The sequence below is a fragment of the Caretta caretta genome, chromosome 1 (assembly GCF_965140235.1).
Source record: "Caretta caretta isolate rCarCar2 chromosome 1, rCarCar1.hap1, whole genome shotgun sequence".
NCBI lineage: Eukaryota > Metazoa > Chordata > Testudines > Cheloniidae > Caretta > Caretta caretta.
This window is the reverse complement of record NC_134206.1, coordinates 97,277,678-97,296,461: the sequence shown is the minus strand read 5'-3', so window position 1 is coordinate 97,296,461 and position 18,784 is coordinate 97,277,678. Positions and strand designations below refer to the sequence as shown.

Sequence of the window (18,784 nt, the reverse complement as noted above, 5' to 3'; positions counted from 1 at the left end):
AGCCACAATATATATGGGTATCAGTTGAACACAATATTTTATTGATACAGAGGAACCCCTTTTATCAAGTCTAATTGGGACTGGGGCCAGATCAGATAATCAATAATTTGGATAATCCGGAGAGCCTCAGCCCTGGGTAGCAAGGCTGCAACTTCAGCTGAAGCCTGAGCCACGCTGCCTGGGGCTGACAGCGGGAGTCCCGTCGCCTGGGGCTCGGGCTGTCAGTCCTGGTTCGGTTAATCCGGAGAGCTGGATAATGGAGGCTCGGATAAATGGGGTTCTACTACATAGGTTTTTATTCACAAAATGTAAAAACTAAAGATTCTCTGTAAAAATGCAAATTCCATGGCAAATGGATGTCTAGAATCCCTGGTTATAAGCAACAGGAAATATGGGGTTAGAATAGATATGCTTAATGCAACCTAAACAACAAATCCTGCTGTCATATTTTATACAGTTATCAACAAATAGTGACTGTTTCTCATTGTTTCCTGTTATCACTTCCTTTCACTTTTGTACCAATATTTTATATTATTTTTGGAAATATCCCTGGTGATTTTAAGTTGTAAAGTCTGGAAATATATGTATTTACAAGAAAATTTCTTCCTTACAATTCTTGCTTTCAGTATAATAGATACCCACTGTCCTTTCCTGTAGTATTAGAGGTGGTCTGCTTTCCCTCTCATATTGTCCTACTGCTTCTCGAAGAAACTGCTGGTTTTGGTAGTTGTTAACTGAGTTTATACGACCTGCGTGTGAGGTATCAATAGCTCTGGATACAGAATATTATTATATTTTAAGCTGGTCAGAAAACAAGAGTTCACATTTTTTTCCCCTTCATTTGTCAAAAGAATTTAATCTTGATGAAAATTTTCTCGCCTGGCCTAATTATAACTAATTACTTTTAATGCTCCATATCGTGAGTTATGCTGTGCTTCAGGCAGAATTAGCCATAGAAGTGACCAAGATCAGATCAATCCCATTCATTGACCTCTTCAGAAGAGCCTCTTTCCCCACTTTGTGTTGGCAGAAAAAGCAGTTGCTGTCTTGGAGAAATGTTTATATTTTGGCATTTTCAACTCAGATTATTTACTTCTTGAATGTCCAGTATTTTTCCTTCCCTTTTTTTTTATCTTGTCTTTTAAATACGTTTGGAAAATCTCTATTATATTGTATATTACACTTGATGAGAGGCATTTTATTTATCAGGTTGTCTTTTTTATTGGCAAATATTCTTACTCTGGCCAAAATATATTTCAGTTATTCTTAACCATGCAAAAATACATTTTCTTTTTTAAAAATAGGGCATATAATCACAGTGTCTGTATATATGGGTACATGCAATGCTCTGTACTCCTGGTGTAGACAAATGCTAGGCTATTCGCTGGAAATTGCATAGATGAGAACACAAAACCCAGGTTTTTACTGCATGTCAAAGTTTATTGTATAAGTGTAACAGTACAGTATTGAACAGTCACTTTAGTTGTGAATCTGAGAACTTTTTCTTTTAATTACAGGAGCAGAACTGCAGCTTTGACAGATGCCAGGATTAGGACAATGAATGAAGTCATAGCTAGTATGAGGATAATAAAGATGTATGCCTGGGAAAAATCATTTTCAGAATTAGTTAGCAGTTTAAGAAGGTAATCCGTGTTTCACTGAAATTTATGCCATGGTATTTGATCTAAATTCATTTAAGTTTTTGGATTTAAAATCCAGAAATTTCCTAGAATCCTTGTATAGCGTTGTAGTTTTTTTCTTCACCTCTGCATAAGGGGTGACAATATGAGTTTGTCTTGAGGGCAGAAAAAAATTCTTTGATGTTTATTAATTTGGTTTCTTGTAAGTGTGAATACAGAATCACCATTTTTCTTGTTTTCACATTTGGTTTATTGCCTATTAATCAGACGTCCTCTGTTGATAAAGAGTTTCATCCTTGCAATCCTGCTTACTGGCTCTCCTGACTTTAACCTGCAAAATATTTTTCTCTGGGGAGTAGCATGGGATTTCCTTTCTCACCTTAGCTATAAATCTAGAATCCTACAGAGGTTATACTTAGACTCCTTTTGTGTCCATCTGAAGTGTAGCCATCAGGTGAAGCCATTAGCCTCTGATCCCACTGAGGGTTACCAAAAGAAACTACACCATTTGCTCAAGAAAATCCCTGAAAAAGCACAAGAACAAATCCGCACAGACACACCCCTGGAACCCCGACCAGGGGTATTCTATCTGCTACCCAAGATCCATAAACCTGGAAATCCTGGACGCCCCATTATCTCAGGCATTGGCACCCTGACAGCAGGATTGTCTGGCTGTGTAGACTCCCTCCTCAGGCCCTACGCTACCAGCACTCCCAGCTACCTTTGAGACACCACTGACTTCCTGAGGAAACTACAATATATCAGTGATCTTCCTGAAAACACCATCCTAGCCACTATGGATGTAGAAGCCCTCTACACCAACATTCCACACAAAGATGGACTACAAGCCGTCAGGAACAGTATCCCCGATAATGTCACGGCAAACCTGGTGGCTAAACTTTGTGACTTTATCCTCACCCATAACTATGTCAGATTTGGGGACAATGTATACCTTCAAATCAGCGGCACTGCTATGGGTACCCGCATGGCCCCACAGTATGCCAACATTTTTATGGCTGACTTAGAACAACGCTTCCTCAGCTCTCGTCCCCTAATGCCCCTATTCTACTTGCACTACACTGACGACATCTTCATCATCTGGACCCATGGAAAAGAAGCCCTTGAGGAATTCCACCAGAATTTCAACAATTTCCACCATCAACCTCTGCCTGGACCAGTCCACACAAGAGATCCACTTCCTGGACACTACGGTGCTAATAAGCGATGGTCACATAAACACCACCCTATACCGGAAACCTACTGACCACTATGCCTACCTACATGCCTCCAGCTTTCATCCAGGACACACCACACGAGATCCATTGTCTATAGCCAAGCTCTACGGTACAACCGCATTTGCTCCAACACCTCAGACCGAGACAAACACCTACAAGATCTCTATCAAGTGTTCTTACAACTACAATACCCATCTGACAGAGCCAGAAGAGTACCCAGAAGTCACCTACTACAGGACAGGCCAAAGAAGAAAATAACAGAACGCCACTAGCCATCCCCTTCAGCCCCCAACTAAAACCTCTCCAACGCATCATCAAGGATCTACAACCTATCCTGAAGGATGACCCATCACTCTCACACATCTTGGGAGACAGGCCAGTCCCTGCTTACAGACAGCCCCCCAACCTGAAGCAAATACTCAACAGCAACCACACACCACACAACAGAACCACTAACCCAGGAACCTATCCTTGCAACAAAGCCCATTGCCAACTGTGTCCACATATCTATTCAGGGGACACCATCATAGAGCCTAATCAATTCAGCCACACTATCAGAGGCTCGTTCATCTGTACATCTACCAATGCGATATATGCCATCATGTGCCATCAATGCCCCTCTGCCATGTACATTGGCCAAACTGGACAGTCTCTTTGTAAAAGAATAAATGGACGCAAATCAGACGTCAAGAATTATAACATTCAAAAACCAGTTGGAGAACACTTAAGTCTCTCTGGTCACTCAATTACAGACCTAAAAGTGGCAATTCTTCAACAACAAAACTTTGAAAACAGACTCCAATGAGAGACTGCTGAATTGGAATTAATTTGCAAACTGGATACAATTAATTTAGGCTTGAATAAAGACTGGGAGTGGATGGGTCATTACAGAAAGTAAAACTATTTCTCCCCGCTGTTCCTCAGACCTTCTTGTCAACTGCTGGAAATGGCCCACCTTAATTATCACTACAAAAGGTTCCTCCCCCCACCCCACCCCTGCTCTCCTGCTGGTAATAGCTCACCTTACCTGATCACTCTTGTTACAATGTGTATGGTAGCACCCATTGTTTCATTTTCTCTATGTATATAAATCTCCCCACTGTATTTTCCACTGAATGAATCCGATGAAGTGAGCTGTAGCTCATGAAAGCTTATGCTCAAATAAATTTCTTAGTCTGTAAGGTGCCACAAAGAAGGTGCTCCTTTTCTTTTTGCGGATACAGACCTACACGGCTACTACTCTGAGACCTTTCTCAAGGGTGGCATTCTGTAGTTTAACCAGTCTGGGGCTGGATCTCTGGGCTGCAATCTCACTGTTTCCCGAACTGTTTGGTATCTGTAAACCTTTTCATTCAGGAGCCTCTGCCTGTTGCTGTTTGTGGTGGGAGAAGCAGAATTCCTGCTTGCTGCAGCTTCTGTGTCTCTCCCTGCATTTCTGTCAGTGCTCTCTCAACCTCCATATTGAATGACTAATTTATAAATGGAAATTAAAGATTTTGAAAATAAATTTTAGTTTGGAAAACATATGCTCCAGCAACCTTCAGATCTCTACGGGGAGATGAATTAGGTGAACAGCCTTGTATTCCTATGAACTGAATCGGTCCGCCCAGCACCGGGTTGGTAGTGTAATGGTTGGCAGAATAGCTGGCACAGAGGTCACAGCTGTGGATCACAGCTGTCAGGAACTAGATCAGCAGTTTTAGGAATAGGGCCCAAATCCAGTGAAGGATCTGGAACAAGAACAGGGAACATTGCGGGGCCTGTGATTCAGCCAGAGGAATTGGCAACCAACTAGCTACACAAGTTCATTTGGACCAGCATTCCATAGCTGAACTCGTATATTTTTTTCAGAATTGCATCAGTTTCTCAAAGTGATGCTTTGTATCCTGATTAAATTAGATACAAGAAAGCACTTCATTTTGCTCTTCCTCCTTTGGAAAAAAAGTAGTCTTATTTAGAGCTTTCCTTTCCTATAGCTGTTGGTGAAGAACCTTGCATTTAAATATTATTCTAAGCCCTATTTAGAAGCTCCTGTGTTATTGTTTTATTTTATTACTATTTGCCAAATTCAATACTGTTTTAGCAATCATTCTTGAGTACATTATTTTTAACATCATGTATCCTTGCATAAAAGCAATTAAAATATCCCAACAGTTAATAACAAAATGCTGAAACTGGGTGTTTTCCTATTATTAAAAGAAGTCCAGGATGAGAGTGAGCCTGTGTGTATGGTCTAATATAGTCATAGCTTTGAAACTATTTTGTGTTATGTTTTTAGGAAGGAGATTTCCATGGTTCTTAAAAGCTCCTATCTTCGAGGATTGAACTTGGCATCGTTCTTTGTTGCAAGCAAAATAACAGTTTTTCTGACTTTCATGACATATGTCCTACTTGGCAATGTTATTTCTGCAAGTCGGGTGTTCATGGCGGTGTCACTATATGGTGCAGTGAGACTGACTGTCACTCTCTTCTTCCCTGCGGCTGTTGAGAGAGCATCTGAGGCAATGATCAGCATACGACGAATCAAGGTACACTGAGAAACTGAGAAATTTTTGGATTTGATGTTTGATGGATATATATACTGTTCCATCAATATTTTAGCGTCGCCAAAACAAATTTTTGGATTTATGTTTGACTTTATGTTGGAATTTGTGGCGTTTTGGATTCCTATGGCATGACCTTGTTCCAAAATAGACTATCCCATTTATTTGTATACAGTACTTTGGAAAATATCTGAATTACACTACAGTACTCTAAAGTACAATAGACCTATGTTTCTGGGGGTTGCGGGGAGGTGCTACAGCTTCCTTTCTGTTATATTTCAGGAGAGAATTCATACTAGAGAAGTACTTGCTTTAAAATTCAACAGCAAGGTCTCTTGAGTTTGCTTTGAGTAATATTGTAGTATATCACAATGCATCAAATACTTATATATTAATTTTCTCTGGAGATATGATAAGGAGTTACACAATGTTATTTTATTTAAATATTTACTGCTGACTGCAAATTTCTTATTTTTCTTAAAGCTGCAACTATATTTTTGTGGTTAAATTCTTCCCTTCAATGTGGAGGCACCAGTTGCAGCAGGGACTCAGTGCCAGCAGAGCCTCCTCAAAATTACAGCACTTAATTTTTGAAGTGCAGAATTAATTTTTTTGAGAATTTAGAAAGCTATTAATTAGTTTGTGTTAAAATGTAATTAAATACTGGGTCCTTTAAGGAAATTTTAGAATCCTGTCTCAGACCTTTTTTGGTCCCAAATGGTCTTCGTAATGGAATAACAAAGAGTGTTCAAACTTCCCATGTAGTGATAATTCATTGAAAATTTGGGTATTGGGTAAACTTGAAGAAAAATTTTAGGATTAAGGGTCTTTTTTTGCCAATATTCTTCATAACTGAAAGTTTCTTCCTCAGCAGAGGGGAGAACGTTCTATTGCTCAGAATTCCACAATATGCTTTTTCAAAATGGCTGCCATCTCTTATTTTTCTCAGTGGGACTGAGGCAACAGGTTGCCTTTGGTGAAGATGGCCTACCGCCTCCGTGGCTGCTCCTGTGCTCCTCAAAGGCTCATCTCTACTTCCTGATGACAGAGTGGGCCACCATCTTTTCTTGGGACAGCTTGGCTTCACTCCTGTTGGGAACAATGCAAGACAGTGGCCACTTTGAAAAAAGGCATCTTAGCTGTGCAGCTTTTGGCTTCAGTCCCATTGAAAACAATAGGAAAGGAACTCTTTGAAAGAGGTCAATTATCTTTGAATTTCTCCAGAGGAGGAGATTTCATTCTTCAGTCTCTGCTTACAGATAAACTTCTAGTTTCCATACTTAACCTAAGTTAATCCTAGGTGATACTACTCTTTCCTTTGATAATGGTACACCACTGCACAATAATGTGAAGTTGAATTAGTATACTGTGTTTGCAAACATAAGCTCAGAAAATTATTAGTAACTCAGTTTTTTCTACATACTTGCGTGGCCAGATCTTCTAAAAGTTAGCAACCTGTGTATTCTCATGGGTGTTAAGGGCTGATTGGTTGATGCTGCAGAATGTACTGGCATGGAGATGACCTGCAATGAGTCCTCTGTTCCCTTCCTATTATTGAGTCTCATAAAACTATAATAATTAAAAGTAAATTTTTCAAAAGTGCCCAAATCTTATTTTCAAAAATGATGAGCACTTAGTCTAAATCTCATTGACTTTCAGTGAGAGTTAGGAACCTAAGTGCCAAAATCAGTTTTGAAAATAGTGAAATGTCATCCCATATACAGAAGATAGTCGCATCCACTCTCAAGGACAATATCAAAATCCCTGTTCTAAAACAATGTCTGCTTCTCAAACTCCTATGGATGGCTTTTGGCAGCTTAACTCCTTTCAGCAGGGTAGATTCTTGAGGACAGAAGGTGCTAAGGAATATTTTGAGATCCCTGAGTTCTTTAAACCAAAAGTCAGTGAGACACTTTTGAAAATTTTACCATTGTGTTTTTCCTATAAATTCCTCAGAATTAGTCAAACAGCTTGTCCCCTTTGTTTTCATGATTTTTATTCAAAAAATCTTTTTCACATACCCCTATATGAGTTTTGTTTCCCTTGTCGTCTTTGTCTCTTTCTCTCTAGTTACTCTCTATCATTTCTGGAGCGAATCCCCAGTGTGTCTCTCATCTTCAGCCCCACCCAGCCAACTCTTCCGTTCCAACTCTTTTTTTTTTTTTTTTCTCCCTGTCCGCTATTCTATGTCTTGGAATTCTGGGGACTATTGCTATAGTGCTCCCTATTGGATTGTCAGCAAAAATCTCCTCCTCCTATACTAATCCTATCTGCATATTTTGAAGGAATATTGGTTAAAATAAAAGGAAAGCCCTTAACGTATAAATATAAAATTGTGCAATTGCTTAAACAAGCATCCACTTTCTGCAGTCTACCTATGGATGCCTAACTATGAATTCAACATCTGCTAACCAATCTTGGCTTCATAATCAACTATTCCAAGAGCTGCCTGATACCCGTTCAGCATATTTTCCATCCAAGAGCAGCCATTCTGGGGTTTCCTGGTTTACTGTGTCTCAGTAACTGCAGATCAAATATGTTTGTTTTATAAATAAAAAAGATACTTTTGGTAACTGTTAACCCTGAAAATTACCTCTGGGATCTGAAAGTCTACTTCTGTTCTTTCTGAATTGCACATCAGCCATTGTTGCCTGGTGTCTTAAGTGTGTTAGAGGCTACAATACAATTGAGGTGTATGCTTGTGTACAATATGTAGTAGAGATTCTGCGACTGGAACTTAACAATTCCGTTGAGGAAACATGAGCCAAGAAGGAATGGTGTTCATTTCCTTGTATCCCAAGGACCATAGTGGCTGAGGGATTTAGCAACAGAAATAATGTAATCGTAAGCCTTGTCTTTTTTTGCATAAATTTCCCTAGCCTGGAAGGGAGATAATATGCAATCCCTAGCCTGCCCTGTCTCCAGACAGTCCTATAAAAATCCACACAATCCTGGACCCCACGCTGAGGCCTTCATACATCACACAGGAGGGGAATAGTTTTAACTCTATAATTTTACTTGTCATATAATTTTTGACAGGTTTCCGTGCTCCCTTTCTATGTTGATGTGCCAATGAGAACCTGTTTCACACACTGTGCTGCTCTTTTTGTCTTGCCCTCTTTTTGTCCAGTCAGCAGGCCGTATGATTTTGGAAGTCCATCCTACTCTTTTCTCCTTTTCTGTGACCTTTAGATATCATGTTTAGATACAGGTATATTTTGCCACCATCGGCTACTTTGGAAAAAAAGTTTTTTTAAAAAATTGATTTAATTTATGCTTACTGGAAACATTAAAAATAAATGAATAGCTATAGCTTTCATGCCTTTTCCTCCTTTTAAGAGGAAAATATGTTTTATGCATTTAGTGCAATACTAAATAAAGTCTAGTAAACAGGTCCACAAATTCTGAATGACAGAAGGATAAAGAACTGTTAACATGCAATTTTAGATAATTTTTTATCTAGTTGGTCCTTTTCCAAATAAAGGCATTAAATAATTGTGCAAAAGCTTACTGACCAAAAAAGAAGTGTTAATACATACATATATATAGACATACATGGATTTTTCTCATTTTTAGAGGAAAATAGTATTAACACAGTACATTTCTAAAGAAAGTCATTAAATAATTTACAAGAATCTTAGTAATGATAGTATACAGTGTTAATGCATAAATATGTTAACTGCATTTTTCACTTTTTTTAGAGAAAGATATCTTTATATGTAGTTAGTGTATTTTTAAATGAAAGCTTTAATGTCAGAGGAATAAAGGAGAAGTGTTAATACATACATAAATACACACCCACACACACACTTCTTATTTTTAGAGGAAAATATTTTTATGCATTTAGTACATTTCTAAATAGCCGTCAAAGCCTTAATGTTAGAGGAATAAAGGATTATTATATAAAATCATGCATTTTTAGCAGAAAATATTCTTTCATCCAGGTAATACAATTCTAAAGTAAGTCTTGTAATAAACAGGTATACAAAGTCTAAATGACGGATGAATAAAGAAGAGTTAATACATTTTTACCTAAAAGTATTTTATCGATTGAGTACTTTCTAAATAAAATCTACTAAGTAGTTGTAGAAATGCTTACTACCAGAGGAATAAAGTAGGGGTGTGTGTGTGTGTGTGTAAAATCATTTTTGATAGGAAAATATTCTTATTTGCAGTTAGTACATTTCTAAAAAAATAAAATTGCACAAAGATTTCAAAGTATTAGTGACAAAGAGACAGAATATAACTGTAGAGTTAGTTACGTTGTGCAGTGCAGAGTTGTTCTACAGCCTCTTTTCAGAGGTGACCAAGAAAGTTTTTTTTAAAGTACAGCTGAAAAAAGACAGAGAGAAGTGAAACTTCCCTCACCCCTGCCCACCGACAAGTCATGTGGCAGAAACCCCTGATCTGAGAGCTTGCAACAAACCCTACCTCATTGGCCTAGCCTAACAGAAGGTATTCTTTAATGAGTGGGCTTTCTGCAGACTCTCATTGTTGGGATTCCCCTAAGACATCTTCCACTCAGTTCCCCAAGAATCCAGCCCGACTCCAGTTCGTCACTCAGGTTCCTGTATCTGTATCTGGCATACAGAAAAGCTACATGGAGTTGAACAGACACAGGCATAGGAGATACGTATAGGGCGTATCATACATCTAAAGTTACACAGTAAACCTCTTCCTTTTTATATATTTACACATTATATCACATGTTCTGGGATTGGCTTGGTAACTTTGTAGGAGCCAATCCCTGTACAACATATTCTGTCCATGCACAACTTACTATTTACATCATCCTATGTTCCAGGCTTATCTTGTCCATGGTAAATGATTCCCTGGGTGTTTCCCCTTACCTTAGCTAGTATAGACATTCTGTGTCCAGCCTGCTTATCCATTTTTCTCCCTATTCCTGTCTCCAAGAAATGAGGCCTCATCCATAATTGTTCATGTCAAGCCAAGCCTACACATACATCATAGAATATCAAGTTGCACTGCATTTTCCTGATCTAGTCTGAAGGTTTTTATAACCCCACAGCTTTTTATGGGATTATTCACTGTATCATATTAATATATAAATTAAAGGGGATAAAACAAAAAAACAACTAAACAAAAAATAAGCAAAATAAGTATGCAGAAAGACTTCTATCAAACTCTTTACAAAACCTGTGTAAATTTATCAATTAGCCTTATTTGCTTTTTTAATTCTGGAACAGGAGTAAAACTTCTTTTTTCTTTCACACAATTCCTTTAGCATTTCTTTTTAAACAGACTGATAGAGAGACCATAATGGGAATACATGTCTAACCTGCACTCCAATTTCTCTTATTCCATTTACTCAAATTAAGGTATTTCTTCATAACCTGTAATATATTTGTTGGAAATTAGCACCTATTGTCTTCAGCTGTATTGGAGGGCTCTTCATTTTAGTGAAGTTTTTGAAGGACAGATAAATGTTAAAAAAAGAAAAAAAATGTTTAGCAAAACATACAACATGCAAACACAGAACACCACTCACAAGCACCCTCCCCTGCCCTACTTCCTAAAAGAGTTAAGTATACATTCAAGCCCACTTCTGTATTATAGATACACCACTCTAAGCATACATTCAGTTAGAACAAGGTTTCTCACTCCGTAGGTCAGGACCCAAAATTGGGTCTCCAAAATGTTTCAAAGGGGTCATGTAGCAGCTCCAATGGCTTCTGTCCCATGGGGCTGGCTGGGCTTGCCTTCCTGGTCCAGGGACTGCAACCTCTGGGTCCCAGCACCACTCAGGTTTGGCCCAGCTGTCATGATGACGGTCGTGTGGGTAGGCCAAATTTGAGTGAATTGTATTGCAATTCCACTTCTCACAAATTTATTTCAGTCAGCGGGGGGGAGGGGCAAACCTGAGCAGTGTTGCAACCCCAGAGAGAGCCAAGTCCAGTCAGCTCCATAGCACAGGAGCTGCAGAACCTGCCATTGTGGGGTGAGTGCTGGGCAGACCGCAATCACCCCCCCCCCCCCCCCCCAGGGGACAGGACATGACCAAAATCACCCTGGGGCTCCACTCCCGGACTATTTACTGGGTTGCGACAGGCCATAAACATTTACAAATGGGCCCTGAGCCCAAAAAAGTTGAGAACCACTGAATTAGAAAGCCTGGGCTAGTGACAAAAGGGGGAGAGGGGTGATGTGTAAAAGGGGTGCTCATTAGTGCAATATCCCAGAAAGGGGTGTGGAAACCTGTCATATTATGTGATGAGTAAAGATATAGAGTCAAAACTACTGACAGGTGGGTAAAGGTGCTATAGATGGGGCAGAAAGAGTGGGGAGACCCATATTGTTTTATTGTCAAAATTTCAAAGCAAAAATTCAGCTGATTTTGAAGTTCAGATTATGGTACCGACTTTCTCATAAGAGTTCTTAACAAAAAAATCCTGAAACCTCATTGGAAGTATTTTTATTCCATGAAATGCACACTTCTGGATAGTATTGCTGGTGGAACAATAGGTAAATGCACAGTTATGGTTAGTTAATTATGGGATACTGTTTGAAGTTTTTGTACGTTGCTTTGGAAACATAATTCCTAGGTCAGAGTAGTTTGTCACATATCGTTTCCATTTTTGTACTGTATACCCAGAAACACTTTTATTTTTAATTCACTTTTCTGGGTCCTGTTAAGCAATCCCTGTTTTTTTCTTTTACTACAGAACTTTCTAATACTTGATGAGGTTTCACAGTTCAATCTGCAATTGGAGAATAGCAACGAAAATGTCCTACTTCATGTTCAAGACTTGACTTGTTATTGGGATAAGGTAAATCTCCCTCCGCAAAACCTCATGGATATAGGTTTTTTTTTAAACATATTGAATTTGGTGCTGCAAGTATTTTGAGTCTAAATAAGGTAGTGGGTATATTGTACAATACATTCAATACACAAACTTCATATATAACCTCTTACATATATGTGAAACCATTTAACGGGTGAAGTCAAAACTAAAGAATGGCTATGAAAACACTATCAAATTAGATTAATTATAAAATACAGCGATCTCTAAATGTTAAAACTAGTTATAAAAGAAGCTGCTGTTCTATGTGACAATTTCTCTCAGCTTGGTTGAATAGCACTCTGCTGTCACCCTGATACTCTGAATCCTAACTCTGATTTGTTGCTAGTCAAGGACACAAAACGTAAAATGGAGTATAATGCTCCTTTCTGGTGACCTTTTTATAGTACATTATCAGGTTTTAGTCTTTCATGTGATTCAGAACTGACTGCAGATCAGCCATTGGTCTAGAAACAGCATGATGCACTGCCACGCACATTGGGGTTGAGAGCAGGAGCTCACCATGGCGAACCTGGAGCATTTTGTTCTTTTAATTACAATGGCAGCCGCAGAGTTCATTTACAGATTACTCTTTATGTAAAAAGGGCTAAAAACGCTTCATAAACTCAAAGTGGTGTTTAAAAAAGGTATTACATAGGTGATAAATCTATTACATGGACTATTTGGGTTTTTTTAAAAAAAGATGGTAAGGTACCTTTTTCATTTTAAAACTAGCAATGCTGTGTCAAACAGCAGTCTATTGTGCATTTTGAAACCTTCATAGTTTCTCTTATGGAATGCATCTGGCAGTGCACAGTGACTTCTATCTGTAGTTGTAAGGAATCTTGAAGGTCCAAGAATTATAATGTATATAAATGTAATGTTATCCATAAGATATGCCACATGGCTCTCCCAGTCTGACTTCAAACCCCCTCCTCCCCCAAAGAAGTTACTTTGTTTTTATATATAATAATTTATTTCAGTTGTGCAGTTCAACGTTAGTCCCTAGTTGATGTCTTTATTCAGTAAAATCAGTTTAATAACAGTATTTTTGATGTGAGAGGACATACAAGCTTTTGTTACTATGGGCTTTAAAGAAATAGATGGAACTTTCAAATCTGTGTGAGAAAATGTTTTGCTTGAACATGGTTTCACAGTGTGATTTAGCATTTTGTCTTGTATCTTTTTGTCAATATACTGGCCATTTGTGATTTGATGACAGATTACAACATATCATGATGCTGTCTCTGCCATCTCCTTCTGCGCTCCCACAGACATTTTCCACTTTTTTTGGTTGTTTTTTGATTAAAAGTCTTCACATTTCTTATAATGGGCCTGATCCAAACCCTGCTGATTTCAAAAGAAGAATTATCACCCCCTTACATACAGAGCCTGCCACTTAATTCTGTGGGCTTTGGATTCGACCCAGTGTAAAGAAATACCATTCCCATATGTCTTCTCCTAGTTTGTCTTGAGAGAGGTCCAGGATTCTGATGGGGGTCAAGATTGAGGTGCATTGCCAGAACTGTAAGGGTTGAATCTTACATACTAACATTTGCCTGAACTCTGCATGGTTCTGATCAGTGCTATCTGTGTCACATACTCGGGCCAAATTCAAAATATATTAAGAAAACTCCTCTATTTGGTTTACTGTGAGTTGTGTATACGTCTGTAAGTTTTGTCACGGAGTTCTGATTTCTCACATAATTTCTGTGGGGGGAAAAAAAAGGGACCTCTAGGGTTTTACATAGTCATGGGCTGTTTCACCCTGATCTGATGACTGCTGAGCAAGACTCTTCCATGGATGTATACACATTTAGCTCTTTTTGTGTATGTGACTGGCTATCTTTATAGCCTTTAAACTATTAATAATAATGATTTTACATTTTTCCTAATGAACAATGTTTATTAAAAAGAATGTGTGGCTTGAACTTTCCTTTTTATTAGAACTAAAATTAACTTCTGCATTTTTGCTGTAACTTTTCCCATATCATACAATGATGAATCACCAGTTTTGGACAATGTACACACAAGGAAAGATTTTATTCTTTTTTTTTTTAGCCAGTTAAATTAACCATCTAATGATAGGAAATAGCTTTCATGTGTGTCTTTTTAATTTGTGTCCTGTACAGTGCCAAGCACACTGTTGGCACTTACAAGTAATACATATTGTTTTTGTTAGTGGAAACACTTTTTTAAATAAATGTTTCAGTAAGTAGAGTATTTCAACAAACCATCTGTTGAAATCATGTTGATTATTTAATGACACTAATAACATGTTACAGATATTGTAAGTATTGTGTGCATATTTGTGTGAAATAATCTAGGGAAGATCAAAATATCCCTTTGTACAATTGTTATACATTCTTAAGCACTGTACCCTCAGGCAAGTTGCACAGCATTCAAGCCCAACCAGTATGATGACTAGAATTAGTCTTAATATGCTGGCTAAAATTAATCTCAAGTTGCAGTTTTTATTTTAATTTTTAATTAGAATAAGGAGGTGAGAGTACTCATTTGGAATGAAGTTGTCTTAAGTTTTTAGTAATGTTACAAAATAGTTTATTAGGGGAGTTTTGCTGAAAAGATCATGGAGAAAGATAAGTTATAAAACACTTGTAATTTCATCAAAATATCAAGTTTGATAAAGGTAGCAGTATTAATGTAATATGCTTTGACTGCTGAAAGGCATTTGACTTTGTACCACGTGACATTTTTATTAAAAAGCCTAGAACAATATAGAATGAACATGGCACACATTAAATGGATTAATAGGCTGGCTAACTGATATATTGTCTCAAAATATATTTGTAAAAAGGGAATCATCATTGAATGGGTATGTTTCTGGTGGCATCCCACAGGGATCTGTTCTTGGCCTATGCTATTTAATATTTTTATTAATGATCTGGAAGAAAACATAAAATCATCACTGATAAAGTTTGCAGATGACTCAAAATTTGGGGGAGTTACTGGTAAATAATGGGGAGGACAGGTCACTGATACAGAGCGATCTGAATCTCTTGGTAAGCTGTGGTCAAGCAAACGATGTGTGTTTTAATATGCCTAAATATAAAGCTGTACATCTAGGAACAAAGAATGTAGGCCATACTTATAAACTGGGGGATTAAAAGAGCTAATGCAATGCTTCGATCATAAACTGGGGAAACTGGGTTTGGAGTAGAGAGTTTATTTTACCTCTGTATTTGCACTGGTGTGACTGCTTCTGCAATAGTGTCCAGTTCTGGTAAACACTGACAAATGGGTCATTATAGCTGCTATAATGTATTTTATGGAATCACTTGGAATCACTTCCTAAATAAATAAACATATATGTTCCAGGTCCCTAGCTGGTGTAAACTGGCATCGCTCTATTGAACTAAACACCAGCAGAGATCCTAGACTGTTTATGCTGGATTGAGAAATCAATTTATAAAAATACCCTGTTGCTGCCACCTTGTGGGGATTAATTATTATCGTTAAAACGATGGATCGTGGCCGTAAGGAGTTTACAATTTAGAAAAGGAATGAATCTCCATTTTGCTAGGAACTGAAATGTTACAATTAAAGGTTGGAAGGAGAGATGCAAAGCATGTGGACAAATGCTCTGTATGAACTGAAGAAGATTTAGACTAGAAATAAATATTTAACAGTTTCATGTTTATTAAGTGTGTGGATTTATCTGCTAGTTTATGTATACTATTCTACTTTTTAAAAGACATTTTTGATATATTTTTCAGTACTGAGAAAAATTAACTTATTTTTCCCTTTATAAATTCATAGAGTTTGGAAATCCCAACCCTTCAGCAACTTTCTTTTACTGTCAGACCAGGAGAATTATTGGCTGTGATTGGCCCTGTAGGAGCTGGGAAAGTAAGTCATAATGTGTTGGCCTTTTTTACATTGTTTTTGCTACAGTTCCGTTGGATATATGCATTCAAGTTTTATGAATTTCTTGTGTTGTGTTGTATAATATATTTAGGTGCGCATACTGGAGTACAGAGTAGTTAGGGTAATGCCACTTACTGTGAAGAATATGGTTTGAGGTTCAAAATTAAGACACCCCCTCTCCCCCAATGCTTCACTTTCAGTACAAATGTGACGGTTACCAGTACATGTATTCCTGTTTGGGTAAATGGATGAAATGTCTTACTTCATAGTGTGTTGGTTTTAGAATTCTTTTTTGTCCCATTATGTTACAATTTACAAAATGAAGCTTTTAATACAATAAAAATGGCAAAGTATTTTAAAAATGATATAACCAACTAAGTTAAAGGATGAAATTTTCAAAAGTACCTAGGTGACTTCAAATTTCAGTCCCATTGAGAATTAGGTAACTTTGGAGCTTACATCTCATTGATGTAATGGGACTGAATGTAATGATGTAATGGGACTGAAGTTCTGAAGTCACTTAAGTGCGTTAGCAAATTTTATCCAAAGTTTTTTTTACACATTAAAATGAAAAATTAGTTTCTGAATCTGCAGTGGGGGCATGTCTCATTTCTTTTCTGCATGTTCTTTATAGTGTTCAAAAACTGAGTTTAACAACTTTTTTTTTAAACTACCAACCAAACAATAAACTCTCTTGCAGTCATCTCTCTTAAGTGCTGTACTCGGCGAACTGCCTAAAGACAAAGGTTTGATGGATGTTAGAGGAAGAATAGCCTATGTTTCTCAGCAGCCATGGGTATTTCCTGGCACCGTGAGAAATAATATACTATTTGGCAGAGAATATGAGAAAGAAAAGTATGAAAAAGTTCTAAAAGTTTGTGCTCTTAAAAAAGTAAGTGATTTTCTTTTGAATGTTGATTCTGTTTTAGCAACAGCCAACTTTGTTTTTCACTTTAATGTTATTGCTATGATAGCTAGTATCTGTTGTGATATGTAATTTATAGAATTAGTTACCAATTTACTTGTGAGATAGATGAATCCTATAATTTAACACCGTACATAGTTGTTTTGTGAGATTTAGGTATAAGAGCAAATTCTTGTAATTCATAATAAATTCACTAGAGGGAGATTGATTTTCTGAGAAGCTAGGACAAATTTGACAGGAAAAAGCTAGTTCCAAATATTTTGTATGATAATGAGTTTTAGCCATGTTAATTGCTTTTATAATAGATGCTTAGAGGAGCTAACTGCCTAAATGAGCTAACAAGGTAGAAACAAACATTCATAACTGATGCCACTTGCCACTTTTGTTTTGCAAATAACCTTTACAGAATGCTATACTCCCTTTAAGATGTACAGTGTGCATATTGCAAAGTGATATTCATAGCTCCTTAACACTATAGACTGGAGAACCTGCTGAGCCCTTGTAGCCTTGTGGAAAAAATGTTTTTGAAAGGGGTGTGTGTGTGTGTATGTATGTATGTATAGAAGGCATTTGTCACGTGTGATACAGAAGAGGGTTAAATCTATTTGTCAAGAAATAGACATTTTGCTTGATAGCTAAAAGGTATTATTTTGCTGCGTATCCTGCAGCATGTTATGATATTCCTATCAGCAGTAATACAGGTGAAAACTAGACTTTTACTGTAATGGAAAATCTTTTTTGCAAGGTTGTTTTACACACTGTAGATAGAACTTCTTTAATCTCTCCTGCTGTTGTGTAATTTAGATCGACACCCCCCCCCCCAGAGTAGACCAGGGCTTAGTAACTACTAAATACTTTGGGAAAGTAATTTTGATTCAGATGTGGGAGATATTCCTTTTGTAAAGAATTTTTACCACTGTATGTTCTCTATATTCACAGGACATGGGATTGTTAGAAGATGGTGACCTAACCATGATAGGAGATCGTGGAGCTACATTGAGTGGTGGACAGAAAGCCCGTGTAAATCTTGCTAGGTAAAAATTGTTATTTCTCGTAATATCTGTTGGTACCTATCATAGACACTAGTGACTAATATAAGCAAGTTGACTGTAAGAATGTATTTGGCACTGACTTGACTAACATTTCTTTAAATGTTGTAGAGCAGTGTATCAGGATGCAGACATCTACCTCTTGGATGATCCACTGAGTGCAGTAGATGCAGAAGTTAGCAGACACTTATTTGAAAAGTATGTTACTATTTTGTTTTTCTTTGAATTTTAATTTAGATACACTGATTCCAAACAGGGAAATTTAGAAAAATATTGTTTTTAGAGACAATTCTCCTTCTGTCCCTTATATTATCAGTATTTTCTTCCTGAACTGATTCTTTAAGATATTTGTATGAAAGCAGTTAATCTGTTCGTGCTGTTTCGTTCCTCACTTGAATCTATAATCTATAATCCATTTTTCTTGGAGCAAAATGGCAAATTTCATAATGCAATATTACATTTGGTAAGCTAGTTTTAGTCCCTAGTACCAACCAAACATTAGTTTATAATGTTACACTCTATACCTGAAGAAAGAAACAAAGAATTGTCATTCATTTTTTACATCATTAGAGCTTTATGTTGTTAAACTGCAACTGTTTGTTGTGGCACCTTAGAGACTAACCAATTTATTTGAGCATGAGCTTTCGTGAGCTACAGCTCACTTCGTCGGATGCATACTGTGGAAACTGCAGAAGACATTA

General features: G+C 37.3%; 1 protein-coding gene across 3 annotated transcripts in view; it reads left to right on the top strand.

The window, feature by feature from the left end:
- ABCC4 (ATP binding cassette subfamily C member 4 (PEL blood group)) overlaps nucleotides 1–18,784 on the top strand; it is a 205,787-nt gene that overhangs the window by 45,073 nt on the left and 141,930 nt on the right. For all 3 annotated transcript variants that reach the window (XM_048853377.2, XM_048853385.2, XM_075129321.1), the window contains exons 7-13: nucleotides 1,518–1,643; nucleotides 5,154–5,403; nucleotides 12,105–12,209; nucleotides 16,002–16,091; nucleotides 16,810–17,001; nucleotides 17,974–18,068; nucleotides 18,195–18,281. In XM_048853377.2, the coding sequence (XP_048709334.1) occupies nucleotides 1,518–1,643; nucleotides 5,154–5,403; nucleotides 12,105–12,209; nucleotides 16,002–16,091; nucleotides 16,810–17,001; nucleotides 17,974–18,068; nucleotides 18,195–18,281 (945 nt within the window). The remainder of the gene's footprint in view (nucleotides 1–1,517; nucleotides 1,644–5,153; nucleotides 5,404–12,104; nucleotides 12,210–16,001; nucleotides 16,092–16,809; nucleotides 17,002–17,973; nucleotides 18,069–18,194; nucleotides 18,282–18,784) is intronic.